Source organism: Ochotona curzoniae, unplaced genomic scaffold (genome assembly GCF_017591425.1).
Source record: "Ochotona curzoniae isolate NIBS_2020 unplaced genomic scaffold, NIBS_Ocur_1.0 contig_46, whole genome shotgun sequence".
NCBI classification, from domain to species: domain Eukaryota; kingdom Metazoa; phylum Chordata; class Mammalia; order Lagomorpha; family Ochotonidae; genus Ochotona; species Ochotona curzoniae.
The window spans coordinates 5,539,196-5,561,653 of record NW_024466340.1 but is presented as its reverse complement, the minus strand read 5'-3'; the positions used below and the strand labels follow the sequence as shown (position 1 = coordinate 5,561,653).

Genomic DNA, 22,458 nt, shown 5'->3' with positions numbered 1-22,458 from the left:
AGCCCAGTCCCAGGCCATTTGAGGGGTGAACCAACATGTTCCGTTTTTCTCATTCTGTGTAACTTTCAGATAAATACATCTTACAAATAGAGAAAAAGAAAACCAAATTTTAATCTGTAAGTTAATCTGGCACTATATTCTAATTAGAATCCTCATATAGTTATTTCCTAGAACTGATATTCCAAGTTAGGATAACTTCAGTTTAATTAAGTGAAAATGAAGTGATGTTGATTTTCTGTGTGAAAGGAGATAGAGGAACAGTATCACTGCATAGCATGTGCAGCGTGAACGCTGTAACTGCAGCCCTGGTGGGGAAGCAAAGGCTGCTGTGCTCAGAACGCTTCTCTTGGTTCTTCTCTGTGTTCATTAGGTATCTCTCATGCCTCTGATTGACTCCACAGTAGGCAGACCCAAGCCAAGGCTTAAAAATCTACCCAGGGCTCCCACAAAGGTGGCAAGGACCCAAGTACTTGACCTATCGTCTGCTTCTCAGAATCTGTGTTAACAGGAAGTTGGATCCTCAGGAGCTCCAACATGGGCTGCTGGTGTCGAAGTGACTGTCATCCACTGTGTCACCACGACCGCTCTGCCTTTTTTTTTTCTTTAAGATTTATTTTATTTTTATTGGAAAGTCAGATTTACAGAGACGGAGGAGAGACAGAGAGAAAGATCTGCTGGTTCATTCTCCAAGTTGCCCCAGAGGCTGAAGCTGAGCCAAGCCGAAGGCAGAAGCTTCCGGGTCTCCCATCCAGGTGCAGGGTCCCAAGGCTTTAGGCCATCCTGACTGCTTTCCCAGGCCACAGGCAGGGAGCTGGAAGGGAAGTGGAAGCAGCCAGGACATGAACTGGTGCCCATATATGATCCCAGAGCATGCAAGATAAGGATTTAACCAGTTGAGCCATTACACCAGGCCTCTTTGTCTTTTTTTTAAAAGATAATAGAAAGAATGTGTGAATGGCTCCAATGGCCAGAGTTCAGCCAGGAGCTTCTTGTGGTGTCTCATGTGAGTGCAGAGACCCAAGGCCTTGGGCCATCCTCGACTACTTTCCCAGGCCATAAGTGGGATGCTGGTACTTGAAGGTGGAGGATTAGCTAGTTGAGCCAACACACTGGCCCCTGGAATGCGTCCTCGTGGCATTCTTTTGTGTGTTGTAGCGTGTAACACTGTTAAGAGCACTCAGTCAGTTTCTGTCATCCTAAAAAACAAGAGCCATGGTGGCAAGGTGTATCTCTTGTTTATCAGTATTTATTTAGCTCAGGCACTGGTTGAAGTGTAGAAACCAGAATGAAAGTGTATAAATGAATCAACATATATATTGCTTTAATTTGAAAAGTAATAATACTAAAAATCTCGTATCAGTTCTTTTGTAGGCTTTAGTTGATAAGAAAAATTAATTTATATGTTAATTCTTCATCCTAACCATAGCTAATTATTTCAGAGAATAGATGAAGTTATTTTTAAACACCTGACCCCAGACTTAAATTTACCACTCAATCTGTAGCCTCCAGCCATATCTTTTGGTATGATTTTTGCTGTGTCACAGTCAGTATCCTAAGCCTGAAGATTTTCTGTCTCGTTTAATGAAAGAGCAAAGAGCAGAGTCCATGCCTCCTGCAGTAGTGGTGCGCAGCTACAGATCCAGTCATAGCCTTAGTCATCTTGATGTTTCTGAATGTCTGCTTTCATAATTTGAGAAATAAAGCGAACAAAATTAGTCCCTCTCCCCTGTGATACAGTGTTGTGCCCTTCCCAAGCTGTCAGGCTGAGGTTGAAAGGTGGTCCCTGGGGTGTAGTGTGGGGGTGTGTCGTCCTTTATGTTTTCTCCCCCGCTGTCACAGGAAGCTTCAGCTGTTTGGAAGTTGTAGCTACTCTTAAAATGCGCTTTGTCAAATAATATATACAAACGGTTTTAGAAACAGCCAGGCAGAGTACTCCGCAGCGGCTGGCGGGAATCCTGGAGCTGAGCTGCAGGGATTGTGAGACCTTCCTTAAATACCTCAGAGAGCAGCACAGTGGGGTCAGGGTTCAAAGGGCAGCACGGTGGGGTGAAGGTTCAAAGGGCAGCACGGTGGGGTAAGGGAACCCTGACAAGACCCGCAGCCACCAGGTCCCAGAGAATCAGGAGTCAAATTCTGACACTTGTAATTGAATCATCCACCCCTCGAGGCAGGCAAACCATGATGTTTTTAGATCCTTCCAAATCACTTTGTACTCTTTAGAGTTCAAAGCAGGACCTGACACCGCTACAATTTCCCAAGGGATAGAGCAAAACAGAAGCAAATAAATCTGACTCAGTTCACTGTAATAGAAGTAATATAGTCTAGGACATGCCACAGTTTTGACCTAAAATACAGATATTTTTTTTTTCTGAAAAGTTAACTGCTTGGACAGCAATTGAAATACCCATCAGAGATAGTAACAGCTGGGTGGTGGTGATTTGATTTATAGTAAAAGTACAGAGACCTCAGCGTGATTAACTGTGTCTCACAGATGGATATCCCTGTGCCACAGGTTTGATTTAAGACAGATTTCCAGCCGCATCATGCATCACATGGCTTATTTTAGACTCTCAGAAGAAGGAGCAGTTAACTAGCCTCTGCCAGGTGTGATGGTTACGTTGTTTATGCTAGGGGGGTAAAATGTTCTAGTTTAAAGTGGGAAACCTAATACTAACATGTTGGAAAATGGTGGTGTTTGTGTGTATGTTTATCTGGTACCAGTTACGATGGGTGTGTGTTTATATGCATGTTTATAAGGTACTGGTTGCGATGGATGTTTTGAAAAGACTTGTCATTTTAGCAGGAAACCAAGATTGCTTTGAAACATTTTTTCTTTCAGTCACTCTTGAGGATTCCAGGTGACCTATTGTAGTGTAATGTGAAAAGATGGCATTTTCAGGTTTTTTGCAAGTCTAAATTCAGGTGGGACATGAGACATTAGCAAATGGGCCACAACAGCATTGCCCTTGGTTAGACCTGGCTGCTGTTTGGCAGTGTTGAGGGTTCACCTGCTGACTGCCTCACTGCCTTGGCCCCTGCCCTCTTGGACCTGTTCTTATCATTTTCTGTGTTCATGAATTAGTTGATCAAATAATTGAAAAATATATATGGTTTAAGTAAGAAGTGGAAAATTGCACAGATGTTGAGCTAATAGGAAGTGAAGACACAAAGCTGATTCTAGCCCAATTTTCCTATCTTGCTGAATTTGGATGAGTTGGATTGATTTCTGTAGGTTTCCTAGTGCCTTTTAAAACATTTTTTTGGTGGTCCTGGGGAAATATAAAGTACTTTTGTGGATTGTCTTGTAAAGTCCTCACAGCTAATTGCTGTGAAAATCATTTCCAACGCAGATGCTGAGGTGGAAACATTTGTAGCGACAGCAGACGTTCTCCCGTTTCTCAGAAATGTTCCAGAAGGATGTGTGGAATCTCATAATTGAGTTCCACACAAGCTTGAAAGGCATTTGTAAATGGTTACATCCTTGGGATGCTAAATCTCCTCATCTACTTAAAAAATTAGCTTAGATTTCTGTGTTCCTGTTGGAAGTTCTGATGCATATTAAGTAGATAAAAGAAAGAACGTCTGTCAAATTTCATCTGATCACAAAGGAACTGAATTTGTTGTGTCAGTCCTGAGGCCAGAAGCCAGCACTGTGAGGCATTATCCATTACCCAAACCCAGTGCACATAGAGCTAAAGATGAGAGCGTCTGCATGGATGAACAGTCTCTCAGCATCTCCTGCCAGAAACCTTGCAATCCCGATCGTACTGACCTCGTCATCTGGGGTGACGGCTGCTCTCTTATACAGAACACATGGAGGTCGCATATGTGCATGGCCACGGCAGAATACTCGTCACTGTCATACTGTACTGGCCTGCCTAGGGGCAAGCGTCATAATTCACTCCAGTGCGAAATATGCTTGACTCATTACAATACGCCATAGGAAGCTTTGTCGCTTATCCTTCTTTGCATTTAAAAATAATTTCTTTTAAAGTATTGCTTTTAAAGCCACTCCTTTAAATATTCCAACCTGATTTTCCTTAAAAAATTTTTTTAGAATTGAAATACTTTTAAAATTAAATTTAGTTCATTTAAACTTTACTTTTAAAATATTGTTCTAAAATAATTTTTAAATCTCTTAAAAATATTTTAAATGTTACATAAAAATAATTTTTTCTTCAATGACTTTAAAATATTGTTGATTTGTTTCATTGTTATAATAGAGAATATTCCTGAAAAGGAGCATTTTGAGGATATGTTTTTGAGAATATTGCATATTTGAATCTATCTTTATTAAACCTATGCATCCTCATCAGTGATTGGAATGAGTCCTGAATTTTTGTTGAGAATCTTTTTCCTTGAGAGTTTCTTCAGCTGTTCATTGTTGTGGGAGGATGTTATGGTTGCCAGTCTCATGGATGTCGTTTGTGTGTGTGTGTGTGTGTGTGTGTGGTGTGGTGTGGTGTGTGAACAGGAGTTTCTCCAGGTCAGTATTTCATAACTTCTGTGGACAATGCAGCTGGGAAAGAACAGAATAGTTGTTTAGCATGCTAGCATAATGAAAGGGCGAGGCTGCCTGCGGCTGAGGGTCCTGCTCAGGAGTTCCGCTCTCTGTGGCTGTGACCGAGCGAGGCTCGGCGTGCTCGTGTCCTTGGCGGCACGTGAATGTGCAGGAGCACACCCCATTTAGGAGGCGTGGCTCTGCATCCGTTCTGTTCAAGGATCAGTTCTGGCACACGCACTGTTGGCTGTTCATCTGCAACCATAGACACATACAGGTAGCATTCATAGTCACTGAAGAGTCCCTCAGTGTTTTTATGATTTTTAGAAAGTATCTAACGCAGGGGCCAGCACGTGCCATACTGTGTAAAGCTGCCATCTGCAGTGTCGTCTTCCCCTAAGGGCACCGGTTGCAGTCCTGGCTACTCCACCACTCCCAGTGCAGCTCCTTTCTAACGAGCCTGGGAACACAAGGGCTTGGGCCCTGCATCCATGTGGAAGACCAGGAAGCAGCTCCTCTGGCTCCTGGCTTTGGACCAGCGCAGCTCTACACCCAGCTGAGGGCGTTTGGGGAGTAAACCAGTGGAGGAAGATCCCTCTCCCATCCCAACTCTGCCTTACAAATAAATAGATATATCTTTTTTTTTTTAAGATTTATTTATTTATTGGAAAGTCAGATATACAGAGAGGAGGACAGAGAGGAAGATCTTCCATCCGATGATTCACTCCCCAAGTGGGCGCAGCAGCCGATGCTATGCCGATCCAAAGCCAGGATCCAGGAACTTCTTCCTGGTATCCCACACGGGTGCAGGGTCCCAAAGCCTTGGGCTGTCCTCAACTGCTTTCCCAGGCCACAAGCAGGGAGCTGGATGGAAAGTGGAGCTGGCCGGGATTAGAACCGGTGCCCATATGGGATCATGGTGTGTACAAGGCGAGGACTTTAGCTGCTAGGCCACGCTGCCGGGCCCAATAGCTATATCTTTAAAAAAAAGTATCCAGGGCCCGGCGCGGTGGCGCAAGTGGTCAAGGTCCTTGCCTTGCACGCCCGGGATCCCATATGGGCGCCAGTTCTAATCCCAGCAGCCCCGCTTCCCTTCCAGCTCCCTGCCTGTGGCCTGGGAAAGCAGTCGAGGACGGCCCAAGGCTTTGGGAACCTGAACCCGCGTGGGAGACCCGGAAGAGGCTCCTGGCTTCGGATCGGCATAGCATCGGCAGTTGCGCTCACTTGGGGAGTGAATCATCGGATGGAAGATCTTCCTCTCTGTCTCTCCTCTCTGTATATCCGCCTTTCCAATGAAAAAATAATAAAAATAAATCTTAAAAAAAAAAAAAGTATCCAGTGCCTACTCCAGTTCCTAACAAATAGGAAGTTTTTAAAAAACTCATTCTTCAGCACAGATATTTGCGGGGTCCTGGTGTTTGTATGACTAAAATGGGCGGGATGGAAAGGGTATACAGTTATCACTTCAGCAGTTATACAAAGTGGTTTTCCTTGTGTGTGTGTTTCTCTTTACAAAATGGTTTTCTAAGCTGTTGCTCTCTACACACACCCACACACACGTAAAATATATCAGTGGTATATTTGATTCTGTTTCCCCCACATCTTCAACTTTTTATTTTCTCCAATTGGGTGGGTTTGAAAGATATATTTTATTGTGGTTTGAATTTTTGTTATTTGAGTACTAATGGGGTTGAGCGTTATTTAGTATTTATTAATTTGCTGTATTTTTAAGGCACCTGTTTTGAAATGTTATCCAGTTTTCTTTTTGACTGTTTTTTTTTTTTTTTTGCACTGATTTGTAGTTAGAAAGACTTTTGTGTGTGTGTGCTTCTTTGAAAGAGCTACCTTCCCAAATGACTGTAACAGCCACATCTCCTCCAGGCCAAAGCCAGGAGCCAGGAGCACCGTCTGGCCCATCCTGTAAGTAGCAGGGCCCAGCACTTGTACCTCCTTCCGCTGTCTTTCTTTTTCTTTTAAAGATTTATTTTTATTATTTTTTCATTGGAAAGGCGGATATACAGAGAGGAGAGACAGAGAGGAAGATCTTCCATCCGATGATTCACTCCCCAAGTGAGCGCAACGGGCCGATACTATGCCGATCCAAAGCCAGGAGCCTCTTCCGGGTCTCCCACGCGGGTGCAGGGTCCCAAAGCTTTTGGGCCGTCCTCGACTGCTTTCCCAGGCCACAGGCAGGGAGCCGGAAGAGAAGCGGGGCTGCCGGGATTAGAACCGGCGCCCATATGGGATCCCGGGCGTGCAAGGCGAGGACTTAACCACTTGCGCCACCGCGCCGGGCCCGTTCCGCTGTCTTTCACAGGCTGTGTACAGGGAGCTGGATCAGGAGTGGAGAGCAGGCCCAGGGCAATGGCTTGATTGGATAATCCTCCACCTTACAAGCACCAGGATCCCATGTGGGTGCCTGTTCGTGTCCCAACTGTTCCACTTCCCATCCAGCTCACTGTTTGTGGACTGGGAAAGCAGTCATGGACGGCCCAAGGCCTTGGGACCCTGCCAGGCACATGGGAGACCCAGAGGAAGCTCCTGGATCCTGGCTTCAGCTTGACTCAGCTCAGCTCCAGCCTTTATGGCCATTTGGAGAGGGAATCATAGAAGAAAGATCTTCCTCTCTGTATTTTCTTCTCTCTATAAATCTACCTTTCCATTAAAAATAAATGAAAAAAAACAAAGTGGAGCGGCCAGGATAACAACTGGTGCCTGTATGAAATGTTGGTGTGCTGCAGTGCAGCCCCTGATTCGTAATTTTAATTTATATAATTTGGATATAAGCTTTTTATTAATATAATGTCTTTCAAATATATCCTCTTAATTTGTGACATTTGTAGCGTTTTAATGTGTATTTTTACAGACAAAAGGTCTCAATTTTAGCAGCCCAGTTTATCAGTATCCTATTTTCAAATTTGTACTTTTATGTGTCCTAAGAAATTCTTTCCTGTCCCTAAAATCATGACACTGTCCCAAATTCTAACAAATTTTAGTTTTGTCATACCATTTAAACCTTTAATCCTGTTGGAACTGATTGTTACGTGGTGAAGTAAGGTTCCACTAATTGAGAAGTCCATTCTCTTTCCCTAAATTTGCAATGGCAAGTCTACCAAATAAATTCAAATTTTCTTTGTGTGTAGCTCATATTTGCTATTTTGTTCAGCCTCTCAGTTTATCAGTGTGACAGTGCCATAAGCTCCTGGTCTCTCTTTAAGATTTATATTTTTATTTGAAAGTCAGAGTTAGAGAGAGGCAGAGACCGAAAGAGAGAAGGTTTTGCATTTGCTGTTTCACCATGCAGACTGCCATGACAGCCAGTGCTGGGTCAGGTGGAAGCCAGGAGTGGCTGCTCAGTGTTGCAGTTGGCAGCTCTGTCTGCTGTGGCACAGTACAGCCTAGCTCCTCCCTCCTGATGTCTGTAGGTTTTTAGTTGATTGCGGAATCTGCTAGGTGCCACCTGCCCTGTTCCTTATTTTGTTCTTCTTGAAGGAGTACCTTGACTATGTCTGTCTTTACGCTTACATATAAATTTTAGAATCACTTTAACAAGTGTTCTCAAAAGCCTGCTATGATTTTTAGCAGAGTTGCACTGGGGGGCAGGTGTTGTGGTGCACTGCCTTTTTGATGCCCACCTCCCTTGGTAGAGTGCCACTGGTTCGAGTCCTGGCTCCTCTGCTTCTCATCCAGCTCCCCACTGATGTGCTGGGAAAGCAGTTGGTGGTGGCTCACATACTCTGTCTGCCCTTTGAAGAAAAGAACAACAAATACAAACTTTTAAGTAAAGTTATGTCAGTTGTAATTTCTAAGATGGTGAACATTGATGCAACCTACATAAATAAAATCTTAGAGCGTTCCAATATTTTAATCATATGTAAAGCGTTTCTGTGGAGAAGGAGTTTGAGCATCACTGTTGCAGGTGCATAGGGTAAAAAACAAACATCCCAATATTGAAAATGTCCACAAATGCATACCAGACATGCTGAAGAATTTTGAAAAAAAAGCATAAATGAAAAGGTGAGACACTATTTTATTGCTTTTATAAAGATATTATAAATATCCTCTAGAAGGCTAGTTTGGCAGAATGCCATATATTCTTTTTGACCATTTCTGGAAATATGTCTCAGAAGTTTCTAAGAAGCTGACTACTTATGTTCACCATTTCTTTTCTGTTAAAAAAAAATCAGAAATAATCTAAAATCCAAATAATAGAAGAAAACCTCCAGTGGAAGGAAAGCATTGGTAATGTGCTTCGTTTCTTCTGATTGATTGTAGGTAGTCGAGCCACTTCTTGGCTCATCATGCGGGGCAGTGGTTGACGTCCTGACCGCACCCCATGGCGCGTGCGTACAATGAATGTCAAATGGTAACCAATCAGAAGAGCGCACATTAAAGCTCCGTGAGGTTGTTCTTTCAGCAAACACATTTACAGCTTTAGCTTTCAAAAGTAGCTGAGGAGCACAGCAAGGCAGAAAAGGGGGGAAATTGGCCTAGATATTACAGAGGATAGCAGATGAACAGGGTTGATTTCATTCCGGGCACTTTGCCCAGGACACTTTTAATAGAACATATGGTTACTCCAGGGATTCCGAGTCTGTGGTTGTGTCAGCCTTACACATTTATTCTTTAAAAGGAAAATTAGCAAGTTATTAGACTGAGTGCACTGGTACGATTTAAATATTCAAAACAGTTTCTGTAATCCAGCCATTGAAAATGTGCTCTATATGGGCTGGGATTCCTAAATATTGGATCAACTTAATCATAGATAAAAAAAAAAAAAAATACGTGTACTTTAAAGTTCCTTTATGTAAAATGCAAAGTTTAAGTTAAGATTAAGAAGATGCCCAAGTTCCTGGCATGGTAGCCTAGTGGCTAAAGTCATCAACTTGCATGTGCTGGGTTCCCATATGGGTACCAGTTTGGGTGTCTGCAGCTCCACTTCTCATCTGGCTTATTTCCCTCTTTCCCTGCTTGTTGCCTGGGAAAGCAGTCGAGGATGGCCCAAAGCCTTGGGACCCTGCACTCACATGAGACATGGAAGGGGCTCTTGGTTCCTGGCTTCGGATCAGCTCAGCTCCAGCTGTTGTGGCCACTTGGGGAGTGAATCAACAGATAGAAGATCTTCCTCTCCGTCTCTCTTCCTCTCTGTGTCTGACTTTCTAATAAAAATAAAATACATTTTTTGAAAAAATTGGGAGGAAATAGAACTTGTATCAACATGGTGACTTTGAGTCAGTTTTTTGGTCTTCATTATTTTTATTACGTATAAATTTGTTTATTACCTCTCCCACAAACCAGCATTAAGAGGCATGTGTATTAAAAAGCTAAGATTCCCAAAGAATTATCTCATACTAGGTAATGTAGAAGCTTTTTTTTTAAAGGTAAATGTGATAAAGCCATGTTTTTGACTATAACAATTTTTTTCTATTTCGCATTTTCATAGTTTTTTAAAAATTCATAATGACAGAGGGGAAGGTCTGCCATTTGCCATTTCATACCCTGAATGGCTGAAGTGGACAAGGCTGGTGGTGTCCAAAGCCAGGGACTTGATCACAGACTCCCCTTGGGGTGATGGCCCAAGTGCTCGGACCAGCTCCACTGCTTTCCCACGCAAGCACATGAGCAGGCAACTGAATCTAAAGCAGACCAGCCCAGGTTGAGCTGGTGTTCAGTTGGGATTCCTGCGTCCTAAGCAGTGCCTGAGCCTATTGTGTCACAACATTAACCTTCTCTTTTTATAATTTATTTGTCTATTGGAAAGACAAAGGCCTCCCTTCCACCGGTCACCAGCAGCAGCTAAGACTAGACCAGGCTGAGGCTAAGAGCTGGGGATTCCCACAGGTGCCTGTTGCTTCCCAAGATCCATATTAGCAGGACGCAGGAATGGAAAGCAGAGCTGGGGCTCAAGCCCAGGCACTCTGGTAAGAGATGCAGCATCCCAGTTTTCATTTTAACCACTGCGCCAAACCAGACGCTCACCCCCAGGATCTCTTGGAGGATGGTTAAGAGCAGCTGTCATGGTATAGTAAGTGAAGCTGCCGTTTGCGATGCCCACATCCTGCATTGAGTGCCAGTCTGAGTCCTGTCTGCTCAACTTCCTGTCCAGCTTCTGCTCATGCTCCTGGAAGGCAGCAGGTGGTGGCTCAGATGCCCGGCCTCTGCCCTGCACATGGGAGACCTGCGCTGTGTCTGAGTTCTTGGCTGCAGCTTGAACCGAGTCCCTGCTGCTGTAGGCGTTTAGGGGATGAACTAGCACTTGGAAGACTTTTCTCTTTCTGACTCTGTCACTCTGCCTTCCAAGTAGATAAAAATAAATCTACAAAGTTGTTATTTTTAAACAAAAGGATAATTTAAGCAAAAAAAAAAAATTGTAAAAATTAAAGTTCTTGGGTTTGGCACAGTAGCCTAGTGGCTAACGACTTTGCCTTGCATGAGCCAGGATCCCATATGGGTGCCAGTTTGTGTGCTGGTTGCTCCACTTCCCATCCAGTTCCCTACTTGTGATCTGGGAGGGCAGTCAGGGACAGCCCAAGGCCCTGAGACTCTGTACCCACATGGGAGACCCAGAAGAAGCTCCTGACTTTGGATCGCCTTGGCTCTGGCCGTTCCAGCTACTTGGAAAGTGAACCAGGAGATGGGAGCTCTTTGTCTCTCCTTCTCTCTGTAAATCTGCCTTTCCAATAAAAAAATGAATAAATCATTAAAAAAGAAGAAAATATTTCGGATACATTGAGTTTATATATGATATTTAACTGTTTTTTCTTTGTTAGATTACATGTTGTTGCTGTTATTTTTACAGTTCAAAAGATATGTCAGTAAGCTTCGAAGCAAAAGTACAGTTTTCAAAAAGAAGCATCAGATAATTGCTGAATTTAAAGCCGAATTTGGTCTCTTGCAAAGGACAGAAGAACTTCTTAAGCAACGTCATGAAAATATTCAACACCAGCTGGTAAAATGGCATTATCTTGGACTGCATAAATACAAATGCCAGGGGGTTATGGGTTACAGTTTATATTGAGATCATTGTTTGTACTAGAAAACCCTTAAAATGATTAAGTTCCTTTGATTAATTACAGAGATGTCATAGAGGGTGATTCATTCATCTTTAATGTGGCACTAAGCACTGACTTTCTATGCATGTGCTAACTTGAGGCACTAATAATAGAAGTGAAATTCTAAGTAGGGTATTCTTTTACTTAGCTATTTAGTGTGAGTAAAATTACCATTTCAAGAGGTTGGCTGTAAAATATTGATTTATCATGACATGCTGGGCAGAAATTCCTAAAGAGCTTCCAGGAGCCTGGGAAGGAAGATCCAGTGAAGGTGCTGTGAGGAAGCGTTGCCTGGAGGCCTGTTCGTGTGTTTGACAGAACAGGGCTAAACCCAGAGCAGTCCAACAGCAAAGCTGTTGCTCTACATGCCAGTTCTGAGTCTTCTTTGTTTGGAGTTGGCTTTATTCTGATCCCATAAGGAGCTTTGGAACAAGCTGCAGCACCGAGTTGATACCCTGTTAAAGCAAGGGGGCTGGCTTCTGTACCCCCGGTCCCTCAGTTAGCTGTTGACTTTGTTGGGGCATTGCCTCTCAGCTAACACAGCTTCATTTGGCTGTGGGCATTCTCTGGCAAAGGAGGTGAGTCCAGATCTTCAGTGGTCAGCACTGACAACAGCTTGCAATGATGTGAAGACTGAGGGGTTGTTCATAGAATCCACTGCAGTTCACCCGGGCCCTGCTGGAATCTACTCTTTCTCAAATCAGATGGACCTCCTACCCTAGGAATAGGTGCAACAGGCTTCTGGCCAGTCACAGTTTTCTGGAACATTTTACAGGAAGGTCCGGGTCAGTGATACTAACTGAAAGTCTTACTGCTCCATTTGATTCCAAGAACCCAGCTGGCACTCAGCATTTCCTCCCTCTGCTGTCTTCATTTCTACCCATTCTAGGTTTCCCTCCACTTTAGCTGGTACTGTCTCTGCTCTAGGTCACTTATTTGATGGGGGGATCCAGACTCTCATCCATGTGAGTTCTTCATGTAATTTCTTCATAATATACATTTCCTCTGCATTTTTGAAGACCCTTGCACAGTTATAGTTGGGTACAAGAGTACCAGCTATTACCAATTATACATATATATCTGCATTCATTCCCATGCCTGCTTCCTAGAGCTCCTTGTCCTCAGACTTCCAGTCTTGCTGCCGTTACCTCTTCTAGGCTCCTGACCAACAAGTTAGGCTACTTTCCACTGCCCAACTGATACAGAATAATTTGGGATTTCAAGTTTCACAAGTAGATGTGCGCCACTTGTTCAGATATAACCCTCGCTCTCTATCAGGTGTCTGACTTTGGCATAGAACACTTACCTAGATCAGGAGCTCAGCCTTGCTGAAGATTGCCTACTTCTCCGTTAAGTCCTATACCTACTTTTTTGTTTGTTTCTTGTTTGGGGTTTTCTTTTTCTGTCCTTCAGCCATGGGAAATATGATTTATTTAAAGCTCCAAAGAAGTTCTCTATCACTTTGCATGAAGTTACTAATTCAGACATTTGAACCTGTCATTTTATTTCTGCAACGAACATGTAATAGCTGGTGCAGTATCCATAGTCCTTTTCCTGCCTGGCCTATTAGCAATATTAGACATAGTTAATCTACCCCTCCTACTGTAGAATCCCCCCCCCCCCTGCTTCTTAGGACGTGACACTTTCTTGCTTTTTCTCCCAAACACTCCTGTCCCCACTCATGACCGATTTCTTGTTATTTCAAGTCTAAATGTGTGTTCTGCACACTGGGTCTCTTTTCTCCTTTCATTTCCCTACCTGTGTTGTTATACTTTCTGATGACTTTAAAAACCTTCTCTGTTGCCAAAAAGTCACAAATTTCTCTCTCTGTTCTAGATTTGTCTGTCATTCATAACCTGTGCTTGTAACAGTTTGATCTCTTCAATTAGAGATTCAGTAGACATTTCACATATTTAACATACCCAACGCTAAACTGCTCTTCACCTTCTCCTGTCTTCCATCTCATTCTGACAAATGGCGTCTTCCTCCTCACTGCCTCCTCCGACCTTGAGCTCATTCCTGAGCCTCTCCCTTGTACCTGCACAGCTCACTGTCATGATATTCTGGCAGATCTTTCCATAAGTGTGCACAGAACCACTTGTCGTTGCCTGTCACTAGCATCACCCAGACTCCACGGCTCTTCTCTAGGCTCTTGCAGTGCCTTCTGCCTAACTTTCCTGCACGGATGTTAAAATTGAGCATTTGAAAGTGCCTCTGTGCTGAACTCTCCAACACCTTCCCGTCTCATTTGAAATAAGTCAGAGCTCTTTCAGTGGCCTAAAAATAATGATGTAATTTATCACCTAAACTGGGACACTTGAGAGCTCAGGGGAAAATAGATATAAACTGAAACTGTCCCAGGTAGCCACCTAAGGCCTGGATGATCGCCGTCTGCCCTCACTGTGCGTCCAGCCTCACCAGCTTCATCGCTGTGGGGCAGGCTGGCATCTGTTCCTGCCTCGTGACTTCTTGGCTCGCAGACCCCAGTGGCATCTGTGTGGTTGAACACCCTCACTTCCTTCAAGGAAGGCCTTCTGTGACTATCTTGTATATAATTCCCCCTCTCCGTTCTCGCCTTTATGAATTGCATTTGTTTACATATTGCTTTCACTCCCGTTGGAAGCAAGCTCTGTAAGTGAAGGATGTCTTTTTCCTGTCTTGTTTGCTGCTGTGTCTCTGCTGCCTGGAACTATGCTCGGCGCAGAATGAGAAAATAAATGAAAAACAACATGTCACTGGAGAATTCATTTATTCACTAAATATTTACGAAGCACATCCCGTGTTTTAGTTCTGTGTTACGTATGTGGCATTATCTTAAAGTCTAAAATTAGAAATCCTTCCTGTGCAACTACAAATACTATAGTAAAATTTAGTGTAGATTTACCCCACGTAAAGGCCTCCTTTAGAATGCTCAGCCAACCTGTTGAGTTGAAATGTGGATACTACTTATGGAAACAGCCAGATTTTGGTAAACCCACTGTTTGGCATTTTTATTCTATAGAAAGCTATCGAGGAGAAAAAGGGGATATCTGGCTACACGTACACGCAGGAGGAGCTGGAAAGGGTGTCTGCGCTCAAGAGTGAGGTGGACGAACTGAAAGGACGGACCCTCGACGACATGTCTGAGATGGTGACCGCGCTTCTGCTCGTGTTGTTTTTGTCTTTCTGTTGTGTAGCCAGAAGGCGGGTGCTGCTGTTCATGAAATGCTCGCTTGTCCTTTCTGCACACAGTTTATATTCTTTAATTTGTCTATCAATCTCCTTTGTATTGTTCCATTGTAATAAGGTTGTCTAACTTCTAGTAATTTATTCATCCTGTGGGTTTCTTAAATGTACAAAAGTCATAAAACTTAAAAAGTTTTCCCGAATCATATAATCATATCTAAGGCATGGTTTGTTAATGCTCATAGTGTTTCTCAATATCCTGAGCTTCACCCTGAAAGCATTTGTACATTTTTACCAAGTTTCCTTCTTTTTTTTTTAATGTTTATTTATTTTTTTGGAAAGGCAGATTTATGGAGAGAAGGACTGAGAGAGAAAGAGAGATCTTCTGGCCACTGGTTCACTTCCCAAACAGCCACAATGTTTAGAGCTGAGCTGATCTAAAGCCAAGAGCCAGGAGCCTCTTCTGGGTCTCCCATTCAGGTGCAGGGTCCTAAGGCTTTGGGTCCTTCTCCACTGCTTTCCCAGGCCACAAGCAGGGAGCTGGATGAGAAGTGGAACAACTGGAACACAAACCAGTACCCATATGGGATGTCAGCGCTTAGAGGTGGAGGGTTAGCCAATTAAGCCACTGCATCAGGCCCATCAGTGTTAAACTGTTGAACTTTTCCTGCTTGGGTGATAACTGTTGCTCCCGATTCTCAAGAATTATTTTTCTTGATTTCTGTGTCCACACTGGCCATTCCCAGGAACCCACTGGGTCTCTTTATGATCTAAATCCCATTTTAAAACATGTATTCCTTATCTGAAGGGCAGAGTTGAGTCTACTGCCTGTGGTGTCAGCATCCCATAAGGGCATCAGTTTGAGTCTCATGTGCTCCACTCCCTGCCAGTGCACCTGGGAAAGCAGCAGAGGATGGCTGAAGTGCTTGGGCTGCTTAACCCACATGGGAGACCTGGAAGCTCCTGGGTCCTGGCTTCAGACCACCCCAACTCTGGTAGTTGCAGTCGGTTGGAGAGTGAATCAGTGGATCAAAGATTGTTTCTCTTTCACTATGTCTCTGTAATCCTGTGTTTAAATTAAATTAAATTAAAAAAAATCTGTTTTAAAAAAAAAAAAGAACACGTGCCTAATATGATAGCCCAGTAGCTAAATCCTTACCTTGCACTCTCTGGCATCCCAAATGGGCACCGGTTTGTATCCCAGCTGATGCATTTCCCTTCCAGCTCCCTGCTTGTGGCCTGGGAAAGCAGTAGAGGATACCCCAAAGCCTTGGGACCCTGCACCCATGTAGGAAGCCAGGAAGGAATCTCCTGGCTTCGGATCGGCTCAGGTCTGGCTGTTGTGGCCACTTGGGGAGTGAAGCAGCAGATGGAGGTTCTTTCTCTTTTTCTCTCCTTCTCTCTGTAAATCTGCCTTTCCAATAAAAATAAATAAACCTTAAAAAAGAAAGAAGACAGACTTACAGAGAGAAAGAGATCCACTCGCCAAGTGGCCACAGTGGCCTGGGCTGTATCAGGCTGAAACCAGGAATCAGGAATTTCTAGGACTTCCACTTGGGTATAGAGACCCTAGTATTTGGACCATCTTCCATTGCTTTAATCAGCACCCAAATGGGATGCTGGTGTCACAGGCAACAGCTTAACTTGCTATGCCACAAAGCCAACCCTACAGTTTCCTAAAATACTCAGTATTTAGCACAAAAAAGGCCTTTAAGACTTTATTCATCTCTGTGACTGGGGTTTTTCTGATTGATGATTATTTATTGCCATTCAGATTATTAAGTGTTGTTGGTATAACCCCTTTCCAGTCACACACACACACACACACACACACACACACACACACACACACACACGTAATAAGATTTATTTATTTGAAGGGCAGAGTTAAACAGAGGGCCAGGCAGAGAGAGAGAACTCTTGTATTCATTCACTCTCCAACTGGCTGCTGCTATAGGAGTTGGAGTGGTCTGAAGCCAGGAACCAGGAGCTTCTTCTAGGTCTCCCACAGGGATGTAGGCGCCCAAGGACTTTGGGCCATTTGCCACTGCTCTTCCAGGCACATTAGCAGAGAGCTGGATTGGGAGTGGAACATTCAGGACTTGAACTGGCTCTCGGGATATCAGCACTGTAAGTGGTGGCTTTATCTTCTGTGCCATATTTTATATAAATTACAGAATTACGTAACTTAGAAAATACAACAGTAGTATAGTTATATATACTCTACTTCATTAGGTAAATGGATTATAAATAATTTCTTATTAATGGTCTATGGATTTGACCTTTTAAGTGGCTGAAGGATTCCTTTGTAAAGAATCAAAGTTTACTCCCATCACATTCCAATCATTTGGTATTAAAATAAGGTGTAACTATTTTAGCTCTTAACACTGTAATATCGTCATGCACATAATATTTTTCTTTAGAATTTCTTAGCTGTGTTTTTTGTTGCTGTTTAAACAAAAGGTGAAAAGACTGAACTCACTGGTGTCTGAGAAGAAGTCGGCTCTAGCCCCTGTCATTAAAGAACTGCGGCAGTTGCGTCAGAAATGTCAAGTAAGTGATGGTGATTCTGTCATGCTGTCCGTGTTCTCTCTTGGTCAGATGTACTAATGAGCATCCTGAATGTGTTATGTGGTTAAGTACAGAAAATAAATTGTGATTATCATAAATATGAATCTGCAAAAGAGAATAATAATGTTATCTGCTCAACTTATTTGTTTCACTTGTGCTATGTATTTTGTCATTTGGAGAAGAAATGAGAAACTGCAATCCGCAGGTGCCTCCAAATGTGTTTCTGTCTTCATTTCTGTGCACGTCACCCTGCATCCGCGTGGGAGACCCAGAAGAAGCTCTTGGCTCCTGGCATCGGACTGGCTCAGCTATGGCCTTTGTGGCTGCCTGGGGAGTGATTCAACAGATAGAAGATCTTCCTCTCTGTATCTCTGTATCTAAAAAATTATTTATTTGTTTTGAAAGGCAGAGTGACAGAAATTCCATCTGCTATTCTCTCCCCAAATGCCCACAATAGCTTGGACTGGAGCAAGCCAAAGCTCAGAGCCAAGAATTCTGTCTCAGTCTCCCTTGAGGATGATAGAAAGCTAAGTGCTTGAGTCATTATCTGCTGCCTCCCAGGAACATTAGCAAGGATCTGGATCAGAAGCAAAGGAGTTAGGACCAGAACAGGACTCCAGTGTGTACTTGTGTACTGCAAGCATCCCACAGTGCCTGCCCCTCACAGTCTGCTTAAAGTATGCTTGGAGGACACAGAGCTGAGGGCCTTGGCCAAGTTCATAGTCCTTTGTGCAAACACTATACCACTAACATGATTTGATGACCCTCTTGTTCAGCTTATCTCTTTCTGCCAGCAGCTCTGTTTTTTGCCACCATTTCTTTTGTCGTGCAGTTTCTCTTTATTCCTAAGATCCCCATCCTTACAGTCCCAGCTTGCTCAGGACTCCTCATTATCTGTACTTCACAGTCTGGCCTTTCTCTGCATGTACTGTGTGTTGAGGTTTTTACTACTAACTGCCTTGTTGTCTAATTCACATTCCTACAAACTAGTGCAGCCCTCTGCTTTGCAGGGCAATTTTTCATGCCAGGCTGTTTCATAGGCTATTGGTCACTTCTAGTAAGAGCAGTCCAACCAGCTGTGGCTGGGGCTACATGGGTAGAAGAGGGCTGTGGGTGAGGTGGTACCAAGTATGGCTTCCAAAGGTTGCTGGGATCTTGCCCATACTATGGGTACCAGATGCTTTCCTCAGTCTGCTGACTACACTACACATCCTAGTCACTAACAGCTCAACAATGTTCATCGCTGCATTCTGTTTTTAGTCTATAGTGTTTTTTTACATGGTTGAAATTGAGTTGTGTTTATTTGCATTAGGATTCTGTTCACATAATATATGCCATTTGCTTTGTTTGCAGCATAATTATACTCCTCAGTTAAAAACTAGCATCGAATGCCTAAAGCCAGTCTAGGCTGGAGGTAGTAAGGAGAGTCAAAACTAATGTGTTGGTAGTCGGTAGGAATTCAGAGCCCCCTTTTCTTTCCACCAAGCTCTTCTATGTCTATACATGTCCATTCTTTCGAAATTTATTACTAACTTAGTAGTTCAGTGAAAGAAATCTTTACGGTCCACAAGATGGTGGAATAGAGTAAGGACACGTTTAAACAGATGGAGAAACATTAGCCAGTGTGAAGCAGAGAGGGCACATTCCAGGAAACAGGAGAGAACAGAAAGACAGCAGAGGAGCTCCTAGAGACTGACACGGGAAAGCAGTAGACACAACGGTGTGGTGTTGCAGTGACCGATTCCCCAGTGGCATTCAGCGAGCAGTGATATGAACTATACCAGCAGCTGGAACTCCACCAGCAACAAGATTCCTCTCGAGATAGGTCCGGGTAGCCCTCAGACCTGATGACCAGCAGATCAAAAGCTCTAGTAGTGGCACGTCAAGCACCATTTTGTACAGTGTGGCAAAGGCTTTAAGACTGTAGGGGTGGGTCTCAGGACGGGGCGTCTCATGCCTGGATCCCGGACAGCCGCCATGTGCTGAGCTGTCCCCGGGCCTGCTGGTTCCGGGGGCCGCTTCCTTCGGGGTGAGTAGACCGAGGGGGAGGCCTCCGGGACTGGGCAGGCCCGGGACCCACCCGCCGCCCTCATGGGGCGGTGAATGGGATTTGGGAGGGGCGCGACCTTGGGCCTGGGTTATTTAAACCTCCAGCAGCCTCCTGGCAGCTGGTGGGTCTCAGGACGGGGCGTCTCATGCCTGGATCCCGGACAGCCGCCATGTGCTGAGCTGTTCCCGGGCTGGGGAGCTCTGGGGATTTGGTTCTTTGAGTTGCTGCTTAATTCGCTCCAGGTTGAACCCATTGTGCTTCTTGGACCTGAAACAGGCAGTAACTCTTCCTTAGCAAAACTTTCAGTCACTAATAATTCTGAGCACCAAATAGCAGTCATGCAGAAGCTAGGGCTTGGGGCCTGTCCTGCAAAAGTAGCTCCAACAGTTGGCCAATGTGTCAACTGGTAATGGAACAGAGTAGATTAGGCACGACTGAACAAACCTTAGCCCACAAGTAAAACTAGAAACCAGGAGGGAGCAGAGGTCTTGCCGAGCTAGGTTCTTGTACCTGCTGGTCTGTTGGAGCCAGGGACGCTAAGCCACAGTGTCTAAGGCAGAGGTCGGGACAGGTGAGGAGCTGTGCCAAGCTGAGTCAGAGCATCCATTGGCAGGCAAGTGATCTATGGCTGGGAACAGACCCAGTTGGGGAGCAAAGGGGACAACCCTAGCTGGGCTGAGGTTCCCACCAAGAGGCACATGGCCTGGAAGGGGAGCTGCGTTCTGATCTGAAAACAGTTGTAGTCTCCCTTGGCACAAGTGTGGACTGGGATTGGATGCACCGAACCGGGCCGGACCCCGACTCCCCCTGGTGTTCTGGAGGACCAGGGCAGATGTGGGATGGACTAGGCAGGGTCTAAAACCCCTACTGATCCATGTGTGAGCCATATGTGGGTATAGACAAACCATGGCTGGGCTGGAACATCCAACAGCAAGAACCAGATTGGGTGGAAGGCCAGTCAGGAAAAGCCACAGTTCCTGTTATTACAGGAGGTGGACTGAGTAAGGTTGGCTCATGGACCCACTGGTAAGCGTGAAACCTGGCATTGGGAGAGGTTCTGATGGAGGAGCCTGGGCAACTCCTCTGGCAGGACACAGACCCGGCAGGTAAACGCAAGAAACATGATAGGAAACAGCCCAGAAAAGGCCATGGAAAGCTACCCACTGGCATACAATTGGCTGACGTGGGGGCAAGACCAGGCTGAATCTGTCCACATCATCCACTGGCAAATCCAGGCACCAGTGTGGGTCGACCTAGGGTTGGTCGCAACAAAGACTAGTGCACATTATGGAATGCCGAGGTGAGGTGGCCTGTACCGGAAGGGACCGCAGCGCCCTACCAGCCTGAGAACAAGAAAGGAAGTGGGCAGAGCCGGCAGGGGAATAAGGGAGGGTTCCTTTGCAGGACAGCTACTTCCGCAGGAGAGCATGGGCTGGGATGGGGGCAGACCAGACTAGGCAGAGCTACCACACCTGTGGGCTTCGTGCGGACCAGATCAGGGAAAAGCCGGGCTGGGTGGATTATTCCTACTGGTGCAAACAAAATTAAAGTGGGCGAGGGTTGTTTGGGCTTAGACGCAGCATCAACTGGAATCTGGGAGTGGGAGAGGCCTGGGAGGGAAATAGTGGGCTCATCCCTCTTGGGTTACCACTTCCACAGGACATAAAACTAAGATAACTAAGATAGCGGCTGGGGTGGAATGGGGTGTGGGACAGACTGGATTACTGCTACACTTACTGGCAAACCAGGGTAGGGGGTGGGCCTGGTGGGGGTTATTGTGGGTCGCTCCAACCTAGGCTGCAGCTCCCGCTGGTTTATGTGAGGGCCAAGTATGTGCTGGGCAGAACTAGGCTGGACTGCAACACCCATTGGTTCCAGTGGAAGTCGGGAGTGAAAACAGAACCAACCCAGCAACTGAAACCACCAGCTGATTGGAGCGATGGACGGTGCCAGGCCCTGTACTTGTTAGCACATACAAGAAGTTTCTTTGGAGATCTTCCTAATCTAAATGCTGGACTCAAAACCCTAACGAAGAAAAGAGAGAAGACAGAACGGGTCAACCAACCATCTCCGCTATGATGGACTATGTCAATCAGTGGATTTTTCAAAGACCTCATAGTGCTTGGAGTGGCAAGATTGACAACGATTCATAACTGTTGCAATATCAAAACCACTTGAGCAAGAACCTCAGCGCATGCCCTACATCCGGGATCTGGGGAGGGTGGGAAAATGGGTGGGCCTTCTCCCTTAAATAACCCCCTTTAAACATGAAGGTAACAATATGGAAAACATACTAGTATTATCCACTTTCATGTAGCCCTTGAACCTTCTTACCCTAATTAACTATGTAAAGAATGTCAAAATAAAATTTTATAAAAATTAAAAAAAAAAAAAAAAGACTGTAGGGATAGCAGTGAGCTGTGCATACACTGAGCTGGGAGTGAACTTTTTTCTTCCCTGCTCTCTATTTTACCAGTCTTTTTTTTTTTTTTTTTTGTCCTTCTTCTTTTTATTTGAGAGGAAAAGAGACAGCAGCTACATTCCCATGTGCATATAAATCTCTACTTCTCTATTGAGCAGAGCCAAAGAACTTGGAGTGCAATTTAGGAGTGCCAGGTGGGTGGCAGGAATCCAGTTGTTGGAAGACTCACTTTGTCTGCAGGGTCTGTGCTAGCAGAGCTGGGATCTGGACCCATAGACAAGTATTGAACCCAAGCCCTGCATCTTAACCAGTGCTTTAACTACTAGGCTAGATACCCACCCTGTATTTTCTCTTTTCCCCTTTTATTTCCTTTTCTGTCCTCTGCTTCTGTTTTGATATGATTTATGATATTATATGATAATATATTCTTGACATTTTGCCAATAGTGCAGGAGTTTAGGTGCTTTTAACACGCGCTCATGCCTCGTATGTATGGTGGTGTCCTCAGGCGTTTTCTTTCCTTCTGGTTTCTGCATCCCTAACAGTGGTTTTCATGGTTGTTACTATTACAGGCACTACGGTATGTAATCGTTTCCTGTTCATATTTACCCACATATTTAGCATTGTTGCCTATATTTTACTCTCTCCTTCTGGATCTAGTTTCTTTGTTTCTGAAATAAAGCTTCTTTCCTTTATTT

General features: G+C 44.5%; 1 protein-coding gene across 3 annotated transcripts in view; it reads left to right on the top strand.

Annotated features, from left to right (window-relative positions):
- Positions 1 to 22,458, top strand: part of IFT81 (intraflagellar transport 81) — a 120,489-nt gene that overhangs the window by 86,946 nt on the left and 11,085 nt on the right. For all 3 annotated transcript variants that reach the window (XM_040987024.1, XM_040987025.1, XM_040987026.1), the window contains exons 12-14: positions 11,301 to 11,450; positions 14,555 to 14,683; positions 17,182 to 17,271. In XM_040987024.1, the coding sequence (XP_040842958.1) occupies positions 11,301 to 11,450; positions 14,555 to 14,683; positions 17,182 to 17,271 (369 nt within the window). The remainder of the gene's footprint in view (positions 1 to 11,300; positions 11,451 to 14,554; positions 14,684 to 17,181; positions 17,272 to 22,458) is intronic.